General features: G+C 52.1%; 1 protein-coding gene across 1 annotated transcript in view; it reads left to right on the top strand.

The window, feature by feature from the left end:
• Mxra5 (matrix remodeling associated 5) overlaps window positions 1-9,577 on the top strand; it is a 32,625-nt gene extending 23,048 nt beyond the window's left edge. The window contains exon 7 of the mRNA XM_004867378.4: window positions 5,940-9,577. Coding sequence (XP_004867435.2) covers window positions 5,940-7,872 — 1,933 coding nt within the window. The 3' untranslated portion in view covers window positions 7,873-9,577. The remainder of the gene's footprint in view (window positions 1-5,939) is intronic.
• The last annotated feature ends 2,915 nt before the right edge of the window (window positions 9,578-12,492 follow it).

The following is a 12,492-nucleotide window of genomic DNA, read 5'->3' on the forward strand; positions in this document are numbered from 1 at the left end:
TACATTTGGGGGCAGACAATGTAGCTCAGCAGTACAAAATTTGGCTAAGAAGTCCTAGTTCCAGCCTCACAAAAAAGGAAAGAAGGGCCAAAGACAGACAGACAGACAGAAAAGAAATAGACACAAGAGAAACAAAGACATAAGAGAAAGAAAGAAAGGTGAGAAGAAAAACAGACAAAAGGGTATGTTTTAGCTTCAGAGAATAGCGGATAAAGTGATGAAGCAATTTAGTTGACCTTCCTGTGCCATTAGCAGCAAAATACGCCGCAGTTTCAGGTCTTGCTCTGCAATGGCCTTCACCATGCAGTGAAAGCAGGGGAACCAGAAGCAAAGGGTCCCGAGAGGAAGCTTAGAATCAGCAGCTGCATTTGGGCAGTGAAGGAAGCCACTTTGGTAAAGTGCGCCCGGCCCAATGCCAGCTACAGAGGTTGGGGTGGTGATTCTCAGCCAGGGCTGATGGTGCCCGTAGGACACACTTGGCAATGTCTGGGCTCCTTTCCTATGGTCACACGGGGTGGAGCTGCCAGGAGCTGGGGCTCAGAGAGGCTGCTCAGCGCCCTCCACTGAACAGCGGAGGACCCTCGGCCCAGATGCCCACAGGGAGGGATTGTAACCTCCTTCCTTCCCTGCTTCTTCTCTCTGCATGTCATGTACCATTTATTAGTCATGCAGGCATTCTATCTACCTATCTGTCTATCTATCTATCTATCTATCTATCTATCTATCTATCTATCATCATCATCATCATCATAGCATCATCTCTCTGCCTATCCACTTCTGGCTGCCATCTATTTACATCTATCTATCAATCTGTACACATCTATCTCAAAATTAGTAGCTCTCTCCATCTCTTCCTCGAAAATCCACCCATTTATCCTTCCATTCATTCATCATATCTGTGTATCTGTATCTATCATCTACAATGCATTTCTATCTGCCACCTATTCACATCTATCTCTCTAACAAAAATTAAAATCTCTTCTCCATCTCCAATCCATGCATGCATGCATGCATCCATCTACCTATCCACCCATCCATCCACCCACCCATGCATCCATCCATTCATCCATCCACCCACCCATCCACCCATCCATCCATCCACTCACCAATCCATGTACCCATCCACCCACCTATCCATGCACCCATTTACCTGCCCATGCAACCACCCATCCATCCATCCATCCATCCATCCACCCATCTACCCACCCATCCATCCATTCACCCATCCACTCACCCATCCACCCACCCATCCATGCACCCATCTACCTGCCCATGCAACCACCCATCCATCCACGCATCCATCCATCCATCCATCCACCCATCCATCCACGCACCCATCCACCCACCCGTCCACCCACCCATCTACCCATCCATCCACCCACCCACCCACCCACCCATCCATCCATCTATCCATCCATCCATCCATCCATCCACCCATCTACCCACCCATCCATCCATTCACCCATCCACTCACCCATCCACCCACCCATCCATGCACCCATCTACCTGCCCATGCAACCACCCATCCATCCACGCATCCATCCATCCATCCATCCACCCATCCACCCACGCACCCATCCACCCACCCGTCCACCCACCCATCTACCCATCCATCCACCCACCCACCCACCCACCCATCCATCCATCTATCCATCCATCCATCCATCCATCCACCCATCTACCCACCCATCCATCCATTCACCCATCCACTCACCCATCCACCCACCCATCCATGCACCCATCTACCTGCCCATGCAACCACCCATCCATCCACGCATCCATCCATCCATCCATCCACCCATCCATCCACGCACCCATCCACCCACCCATCCACCCACCCATCTACCCATCCATCCACCCACCCACCCACCCACCCATCCATCCATCCATCTATCCATCCATCCATCCATCTATCCACCTACCCATCTATCCATTTTTTATAGCTCTCCATCCATCCTATGATAATGATTCTCAACTGGAGATCACTTTGTCCCTTAAGGAAAATCTTTCTCTCCATACCTGGAGAGGTGTTTTCTTCCAGTGGGTAGAAGCTGGCCCTGGCCCCTTGGAGGTGGAGCCCAGAGATGCTGCTACACACCCTAGAACAGACAGCCCAGTGCCCCCGAGAACCCTCTGGCCTCATTTGCCCACAGGGCTGAGAACTGTATAGGAGACACCATGTTTCTATCTACCCATCTATCACCTATCTATGTGTGTCCCAATGAGTCTACCTGTGCCTCTTCTATTTTGCTGTCACCCATTAGTTTGGTATGTGTCTATCACATTGCACATTTAGGCATGCGCTTCTCAGTTCCGGGATGCTGCCCTTCCTCGGGAGACCCTTGGCCATGCCTGGAGACGCATTCATTCCCGCCCTGGTGGGAAACTTGTTCCTGAATTCTCTGGGGTGGAGACCGACCGGGACCTCTGCACTCTCTTCTGCCTGACCCAGGGAATCATCCACAGGTATAGCGCTGAAAGAGAGGTGCAGAAAACCTGGTTGGATCTGAGAGCCCCAAGGCCAGCGTCCCTTTAAGAAGAGCTGCAAAACCTAGAAAGGACAGCAGAGTACAGGGACAAGGGCATGTGGCAAATACCAAGGGCACTGCAGGCAGGAAAAGCCAGCATGTGGGGTCTGTCATCTTAGCAACCCAGACAGTAGAGCATTTTGCAGTGGGGCCCAAGTCCATGCTCCCAGGTCTCCTTGGAAAATTCCGTCTCAACTTTCTGGAGCCTTCTCCATGGCTGCCTGGTGCTGTGGGCTTTGAACAATCAAAGCCAAACACCACATCCATCATTTTCCCTGGAATCTCTACCAGCCCAGCCTGCTGACCTCACCATGCTGCAAATGACAGCACCAGGAACTGGTGTGAGAGAGAGCCCCTGCAGGCCCCAGAGAGGTCGTAAATCAGCATCTCCATGGCTTCGTTCTTACTAAACCCTGACCAAACGCACTTGGAGCGGAATGTAGTAAAGCAGCCAACGGGAGTTTTATGTGTGTCAGCATTATTTAAATCACAGAAGCGCATCGGGATCGTTGGAACTTCCCCTTTGGAAGCCAGCTCCGTCTCGATGTGTGGTAGGAGTGCGAGTATGTTTAGGATTTGCTGAGTTGATTCTGAATTAACGAGGGCTACGGATCACTGCTCCAGCAGCTTTCTGGGCAGAGGCTTGTTGTGCACTTCCAAGACGAGTTAAGATATCTGCACTCTCTGATCCTACCCAGTGGCTCACCAAGGTTTTGGCTTGATTCTCAGTTTACAGTGGGCCCTTAACTTACAAACTCAATCCATTCCCAAGGGCTGGTTGTAACTCAAGTTGGTCAGTGAAAGCTCAGCCCCTCCACAGCCTTCAGAGTCTCTCTCCTGCCCACAGGCAGAGCTCAGGGTCCTTAGAGAGACCCTGGCCCAGGATTTCTCAGTGAACCCCACACGGGGGAGGACACTGTCCTGTTCCTTCCAGAGCTCTTTAGAGTTCAGTCTGCATCTGAGACCATCTGGAAGCACGAGGGGCTGGCATTCGGGTTGTAACTCAAGACTTTGGTCCTAAGTTACAACTAAAATTGGGGTCATAGCCCAAGTTGTGTGTGTGTGTGTGTCAGGCTGGTCGTAACTCGGGGGTCCACTATATCTGGGCAGTATCAGTAGCTGCTTTTATTAGTGATGACTAATTTGAGTTAGTAATTAGTAATGACCAGGTTGAGTCTAATCACTGGCCGCTTTTGTATGGATATACAGATAGGATACATATAATCTATAACAGCTCTGGACCCACCATGAGAATAATGCTGTATCAGCCAGGGACCGTGTGGAAGCGTGAGATGCTAGCACTCTGGGAGGCTGAGGCAGGAGGGTCACAAGGTGCAGCCCAGCCTGAGCTACTTAACGAGGTAACAAGACCCTGTCTCAAAAAAATAAAATCTTGTTTTAAAAATGGAGAAGGAGGGTGATATAGTACAATCCCCAGTTGAACCCTAAATATCACTATATTTAGAAAATATTAAAGGACTAAAACACAGACTCTCACCTCCTGCCATTCCACACTGATAACGTCCCTGCAACTGAGATCTCCATATGGAAAACCTTAGCAACGGAAGCTTCCAAATCTTGTCACCGGGTTCTTCAAAATATCAGTCCTGAAAGTCTGCAGAATGCCCCAGCATATATTAAAAATATCACATGCACAAGGAAGGCCTTTCAAAGAAGTCCTCCTTTCCCCATTCCAATGCCCAGTTGTTAAGCTGGAAAAACACAATTCCTCAGCCTAGTCCCACAGCGGCTGGGTTTTCCCGTGGCGGTGGGCCGGGAAGCTTTTGGCTCTGACCCGGTGGAGTGAGAACCTCCACCTCCCTTCCGGAGTAGAAGGGATTATGGCCAGGTTGGAAGGTGCCAGCATGCCTGTTATTTGTCACCCTTGACATTTTTCAAAGCCACCCACTCTGGGAACCAAGACGGTAGCATTTCATCTGATTTTGTCATTACAAAAGCTGAACACCGTGATGGAAAATAGTTGAACACACACACACACACACACACACACACACACACACGTGAACAGGGCTGAAACCGTCCGTTGTATTTCATTTCGCTGAAGCAATGGCCAGGCCAGGGTAAGGGAGTTCTTGTTTGTGGTACGTTATTTTCGCATTTGCACGCAGTCCTCCCTGCCCAAAGCCCAGTGGGCATTTTGTGCCAGTGGACACTGGCACAGACTTTCCCAGACTGGGCCCTTTCCTCCAGGTTTCTGAAGTCATTGCTGAAGAGACGTGTGTCTCTTCCCTTCCTTGTGTCTGGCTCATCACCTCCCCTGGCGACCCTGCTTTTATGGACTGGTGTTTCCTGTCTTTGCATCTCGGGCTGGCTCAGGGTTTTGTTCCTCAGTTGAAAAGCCAACCCCTCCATTTGACGATCTTTAGGATTGCTTTCCTAGAAGCTCGGAGGCACAGAGTGAGACAGAAACTAGGGTGCAATCGGGGGACGTGTCGGAAGTTACAGGTAGGACAGAAGCATTCATGGGTGCTGTTCCTCAGCAGGGTGACTGTAGATAGTCATAGTGCCACGCACACTTCAGAAAACCAGAAGAAGCGGGGCGTGATGGTGCAGAATCCCAGCACTCGGGAGGCTGAGGCAGGAGGATCTCCACGAGTTCAAGGCCAGCCTGGGCCACATCTGTCTTTAAAATCACAACAAAATAGCAAAGCAAAGCAAAACAGGTAGAAGAAAGGATCTTGAGTATTCAAAACAAATCAATGATTATTGGATAAGGAGATAGCTAGGCTTACCCTGATTTGATCATTCCATATCATATCCTGATCTGATCACGAAATGTATCAAGTGTATCGAAACATCACCTCATAAATCTCTACAATTTTTATAGGTCCAACAAAAATTTTAAAAGCGCGGTCACATTTTTCAATTTTATTTTTGATACATACATACCAATCCCCCCCCCCTTTATTGGGTGCCGGGAATCGAACTCAGGACTTTGCACTTGCCAGGCAGGTGTGACCCCAGTGAGCCGCATGCCCAGCCCAACAATTGCCCGTTTTACTGCTTAATTGTTCAGCACTGGAACAGCCTAGCTGACGGATCCCATCCCGAAGCAGCCCAGCAGAACTGAGGCATCCGGTTTCATTGCTAATCGATTGACTCAGGAGGGCGGCAGGGCTGTGTGTGTGGACAGCGAGAGTCACTGAGTGCTTGAAAACACGCACGCTGATCAAATCAGGGGAACTGGTGGCTCCTCGTCCTCCAGGTTCACCTCTGTCTGCTGGAAACCCTCAACAGCCTCGGCTGCAGCTCGGTGAACACACCCAGCCCTGCACACGGTTCCCAAGCTCGTTCCTCCAGCCAAAAACCACATTTCCTTTTCCATCCCCAGGACCTGAACTCAGGGCACAGGGGAGCCTCAGAGCTGACCGCTGTTTTCCTTCTCTCCAGCTTTGACAGCAGAGCCAGGGCCTTCAGCAACGGGACCCTGGTCGTGAAATCCGTGACCGACAAAGACGCTGGCGAGTATCTGTGTGTGGCCAGGAACAAGGTGGGCGACGACCACGCGGTCCTCGAGGTCAACGTGGTGATGAAACCCGCCAAGATCGAGCGCAAAGAGGACAGCGACCACAAGGTCGCGTACGGGGGCGACTTGAAAGTGGACTGCGTAGCCACTGGGCTGCCCAACCCGGAGATCTCCTGGGGCCTCCCCGACGGGAGTCGGCTCAACTCCTTCATGCAGTCGGACGACGGCGGCGGGGGCCGCGCCAAGCGCTACGTGCTGTTCAACAACGGGACCCTCTACTTCAACGAGGTGGGCCCACGGGAAGAAGGCGACTACACCTGCTTCGCCCAGAACCAGGTGGGGAAGGACGAGATGAAAGTACGCGTCCAGGTGGTGGCCAGGCGCACGGCCGTGCGGAGCAGGACGCCCTCCGTGGTGCAGGTGTCCTACGGGGACCGGGTCACTGTGGCCTGCGAAGCCCCAGGCGAGCCGGTGCCCAGGGTGACGTGGCTGTCCCCCACCAGCAAGGCGATCCCCACGAACTCGGAGAAGTACCACATTCACCCAGACGGAACTCTGCTCATCCAGAAGGCCCAGCGCTCGGACAGCGGGAACTACACCTGCGTGGTCAGGGGCAGCGCGGGCGAGGCCCGGAAGACGGTGTGGGTCCACGTCCGCGTCGAGCCTCCAACCATCAACGGGAGTCCGGACGCCATCACCACGGTGCGCGAGGTCGCCCCAGCCGGGAGCCGCAAGTTCATCCACTGCAAGGCCCGGGGCGTCCCGACACCTCGGGTGCTGTGGGCCTTCCCCGAGGGCGTGATCCTGCCCGCCCCGTACTACGGCCACCGCGTCACCGTGCACAGCAACGGCTCGCTGGACATCAGGAGCCTGAGGAAGAGCGATTCGGTGCAGCTGCAGTGCATCGCGCGCAGCGAAGGTGGCGAGGCGCGGATGATCGTGCAGCTGACCGTGCTGGAGCCGCTGGAGAAGCCCATCTTCCACGGCCCCGAGAGCGAAAAGATCACAGCCACGGCTGGCCACACCATCAGCCTCAACTGCTCGGCTGCGGGGAGCCCGCCGCCCACCCTGTTGTGGGTCCTGCCCAACGGCACGGAGCTGCGGGCCGGCCAGCGGCTGCACAGGTTCTACCACAGGGGCGACGGCATGATGCACATCACGGGCCTGGCCCCCGAGGATGCGGGAGCCTACCGCTGTGTGGCCCGCAACAGTGCCGGCCACTCGGAGAGGTTGGTGGCCCTGAGCGTGGGGCTGCAGCCCACGCTGAGCAAGCAGTATCACAACCTGGTGAGCATCATCAACGGGGAGAGCCTGCAGCTCCACTGCAGCCTCCCGGGCGCCCAGCAGCCTGGCCGCTTCTCATGGACGCTGCCCAATGGCGTGGCCCTGGACAGTCCCCAGGCGCTGGGGCGCTTTTCGGTCCTGGACAACGGCACCCTCACCGTGCGGGAAGCCTCCGTGTTCGACAGGGGCACCTACACGTGCAGGGCGCAGGCGGAGCATGGCTCCTCCTCCTCCTCCTCCTCCTCCGTGCTGAGCATTCCGGTCATTGTCATTGCTTACCCTCCCCGCATCACCAGTGAGCCCACGCCTGTCATCTACACCCGGCCAGGCAGCACAGTGAAGCTGAGCTGCATGGCCATGGGGATCCCCAAGGCTGAGGTATCCTGGGAGCTGCCAGATAAGTCGCATCTGAAGGCTGGTGCCCAGGCTCGTCTCTACGGAAACAGGTTCCTGCATCCTCAGGGCTCCCTGACCATTCAGCACGCCACCCAGAGAGATGCCGGCTTCTACAAGTGCAAGGCCCAAAACATCCTGGGAACAGACTCCAAAACGACCTACATCCACATCTACTGAGACGCCTGCGAGACACAGCAAGGCGCACGGCAGGGTGACTCTTTAGCAAGGGACCCCAGTGCGCCATTTTGTAAGGAAGCCCAGGGCTCAGGCTTTGGAAGCTGCAAGGATTCCCAGGGCACATTGGCCCCTGGTGGGTTCCATGTTGGGGTTCGCCTTGAATTGAGCTTCTCGGATTTCAGGTGGAGGCCAACTTTGATTTAAGTTCCGTAGGTCTGAAGTTGGAGTTTAGTTCCTTGTGTTTCAAGATGAGGCAAATCTCGACTTCAGCTCCTCACGGTAGAAGTAGAGGTCAATCCTGAATGAAGCTCTTAGGTTTCAAGGTGAAATCTTGACGTAGGCTTCTCGTGGTGGAAGTGAAGGTTGACCATGACTTCTTGGGTTTCAAGCTGAGGTTGACCTTGACCACCTTGGATTTGAGGAGAAGTTCAAGCATGAGTTAAGCTCCTTGACTTAGAAGTTGAGGTCAACCGAGGCTCCTTGGGCTTCAGGAGAAGATCAACCATGAGTTGAGCTCCCTGAGTTTGACGTGGAGGTCAGTCTTGACTCAGGTTCTTGGATTTCAAGTTGAGGTCAACCTCAATCTAGGCTCTTGTGCTAGAGTTGAGATCAGCGTTGACCTCAAGTTCCGTGTGTTTCCAGATGAGACTGACTTTGGCCTGGGCCCCTTAGGGTTTCAGGTTGGGCTTCATGTTGACCTGGGGTCCATGACCTAGGAAGTTCTAGAGACACCTGGAAGGAGGACTCCCTGAGAACTCGCCTCCATGTTTACATCGTACCACAAACTCTCGCCTGGCATTTCCTCGGACCCGAGATCCAGCTGCAATTTCTGCTTTTTGCAAACATCACACAGCTGTCCTCACCAGCCTCTGCAGCGTACTTCAGCAGCATTTTTCTGAAAACAGTCACGTGAACAGTGCCTGAACACCCCACGGAAGACCCCTCACCTGGCTGGCTCACCCCTCACAGCTGTCAACTGATGGAACATTCTAGAGCAACTCATCTCTCCCACTATGTCTTCTGCAGCTACAAAATGTGTCCGATAAGGTCTTAGGAGCACAGTGATTGTTATTTTTGTTTAAATCCCCAGTTCCACGCTTTACAGCTCCCATTCTAGATGAAAGAAGTCTGTCTTCCTGGAAGTCACTTTTTATATACTGTTTTATATAAATATATAAATATATATTTTTTCTTTCTAATGAGACAATGAGACAGAAAGGGAAACACTCTCTATCTCATTAAAAAACAATAAATTATTGGTCTTTACAAGACTTGAGTACATTACAGCACATATGGAAATGCAATTAATAAAAAATTCCCCAAATTTCTCTCTAATCTCCTTCAAATTCAATAACCACTATTATGTTCCTCCCCCCCCCCAGGCTGGGATATTGAATATCCTCAGATGTAGAATTAATCTTGAAGACTGTGGTCTGGGATATGCGGGGTCTGGATGGGGGAACGAGAGGAAACAGAGAGCTAAGTCGCGGCCTCTCAAAATCGAACCCGGAAGCTTCCAGAGCAGCCTGGCAGCTTCTCTGTGGCATGGGAGCGCTGCGCGTGGCCGGCCAACTTCCCTCCCTGTGCCTCGGGCCTCATTCCGTGCTCACGCGCAGCCAGAGAGCTGTCACTCTCACGGCTGCTTTCCTGTCTTCTGGAGGTCCTCTTGCTGTCCATTTGATAATAAAATAATATTTTCCAAATACCCATGTGATATTTCTGATGGCTGAGGAATGTGGGGTGCAGATGAGAGCAGCTGGAAACGAGGTCCTGGCCCCCCACATGTCAGTGATTCTGTTCCCTACACGTTAACAGCCGAGGAAACAGACTCAAAGGGTCAGCTGAGGGACTACGAGGAGCTCTTTGCCAGGACCGCAAATAACTGGACACAAGTCCAAGAACCGGGCAGACAATTTGAGGATGGCAGGAAGTGTTGCTGGGACACCTTCAGGAATTTCCCCTCCCCCTTCCCCTCCCCGACCCTCAACCCTACTTCCTTCCCTTCCCTTTGCTCTTCCTGCCCTTCCCTTTCCTGTTCCTTTTCCCCTTTCCTTCCTGTCCCCTCCCCCACCTTCTTCCCTTTCCTTTCTCTCTTTCTTTGGCCAAAACACACCTGGGGGTACACACACCGGCATTCCCTAAATATGCAAAATTATCCCCTCTTTGCTTCCTCCGAGAAGAGGAGAAACAGCAAACTTAAGACACATGTGAGGGAGGCCATGTGAACATTTCAACAAAGGCAATGTTTGCTGATTATCCACAAGACAGAAGCTGAAATGAAGGAGTGCTCATTTATTCCCACAACCCAGGAGGACACAGCCTGTCGTCCATCCATCCACCCACCTATCCATCCACCACCCACCCACCCATCCACCCACCCATCCATCCATCCACCCACCCACCCATCCACCCACCGACCCATCCATCCATCCACCCATCCACCCACCCATCCACCAGCCACCCATCCATTCACGGACCCATCTACCCCCCCACCCCCTATCCATCCATCCACCCACCCATCCATCCACCACCCAACCACCCATCCATCCACCCACCCACCCACCCAACCATCCATCCATCCACCCATCCACCCATCCACCCGTTCACCGACCCATCTACCCCTCCCCCCACCCCCATCCAGCCATCCACCCACCCATCCACCCATCCACTCACCCAGCCATCCATCCACCCATCCATCCACCCGTCCACCCACCCGTCCACCTACCCACCCATCCATCCATCCATCCACCCACCCACCCATCCACTCACCCATCTGCCCACCCACCCATCCATCCACCCACCCATCCATCCACCACTCATCCACCCATCCACTCACCCACCCATCCATCCACCTGCTGTGTGCAGGGCACAGGGAGAGGTCTATTGGAAGCAGAGACATGTAGGATGCAGGTCTTGTTTGAAGCATTTGTGGTAAAAGATGGGCCCTGCAGGTAGAGCCGAGCTTCGCAGCCTCCACCCCGAGGGCGTCTGGGGCGGGGGTCTCCTCGGGGATGTGCTATGTCCTGCAGGATGTGAGCAGCCTCTCTGGGCTCCAGCTAAAGGGCCAGGAGCAGCCTCGTCCCAGTGTGATGAGGAAAATGTCTCCAGACATGGCTCACGTCTCCCGGGGGTGCAAAACTATCCCTAGCTGACACCACTGAGAGATGGTAAATAAGTAGGTGATAGGTGTTGTATAGATAGATGACATAGATGCATAAAAGCTTTATGTGGTGTGGGCCAACAGACGGGTAAGTAATGAGGATACACGACACAAAGATCCACAGAGAGATGATTTAGGATAGATGGGTGATAGATACAGACACGATTATAGATATTAATAGATATTTATAGACATTAACAGATCTATAGACAGAGGATATGGACAAATAGAAGATGAACAGGCACGTGATATGGGCAGATAATAGCCACATAGATATGCTAGGTGATTGATACATACCTGAGTATAGATACATAACAGGTACATAAATCACTAGATGGTACAGACAGGTGGATGATTAATCATCTAGGGCTAGACGTATAGATGGGTCAAACAGATAACACAGATCACTACTAGATCCACAGATAGAAGACACATGGTAGGTGGGTGACAGATGGATACGTGATTATAGATGATCCATAACTGAGAGACTTAGGGATAGGAGATTAATAGGCACATGCTAAGGTCAGACCTATGGATACATGATAAACACAGATGCCAGAGATAATATAGGACATTCGATGGATAAATACCCTGGTGATTACAACTGGGGACACGAATGATTAACAAATACAAACAGATAATAGATAGATGGTTGATACAGATGGGAGCATGTGATACGCTAGATAGATGACTGGGAAATAATGCACACAGGTATGTACAGAGCAGATAGATGGCATGGATAGATAGATAGGCTGGATGATAGACAGAATGGATGAATAGACAGACAGATAGGATGGACAGACAGACAGAATGGATGAATAGAAGACAGAAACACGGATGACAGACAGATGACAGATAACAGAAGATCTGTCATGCCGAGACATTCGCACACTCACCACTGTGCAAGCTAAAGTTACTATTCTCCACTGTTTGAGCCTAAACAAGTCTTTCTTACTGCTCTAGACTTCTCAGAAGAACCTCCTGTCTACTCAGTGTCGTGGACTTCAGTGAGCATGTGTCAGGTTCCATCCATCCAGACACACGCAGTACAAACAGTGGGGGTGAGGCACAGAAAGACACTCAAACATTCTTGTCTCCAGGAAATGCACTGCCTGGTGGAGGGAGAGACACACCGAGAATGAATTACAATATACGGAGAAGTTTATGAGCGGAAAGCTGTCTCAGGCTTGTAAGTTTTAAAGCTACATCTAGAAAAGGGACCCCCCCACCCCCGTGGGATTTTTTAAAAGATAAAACCACGCAGAACCAAGCAATAGGAGATGTAAAGAGCTGAGAAATGCTCACCAAAGTTTGGAAGCTAGAAAAGTGATCGTTCAGTGGGAACTGATGTAGCATTTGCAGAGGTCAGCCGGCTTACAGGAAACAGGAAATGACCCAACATGGGCACATGTTCCCTGCGGCCACAGCACAGCCTGACATAAAGCGGGTGACAGAAATAT

Source organism: Heterocephalus glaber, unplaced genomic scaffold (genome assembly GCF_053883595.1).
Source record: "Heterocephalus glaber isolate CG9 unplaced genomic scaffold, H.glaber_assembly_v1.0 deba00001072, whole genome shotgun sequence".
NCBI lineage: Eukaryota > Metazoa > Chordata > Mammalia > Rodentia > Bathyergidae > Heterocephalus > Heterocephalus glaber.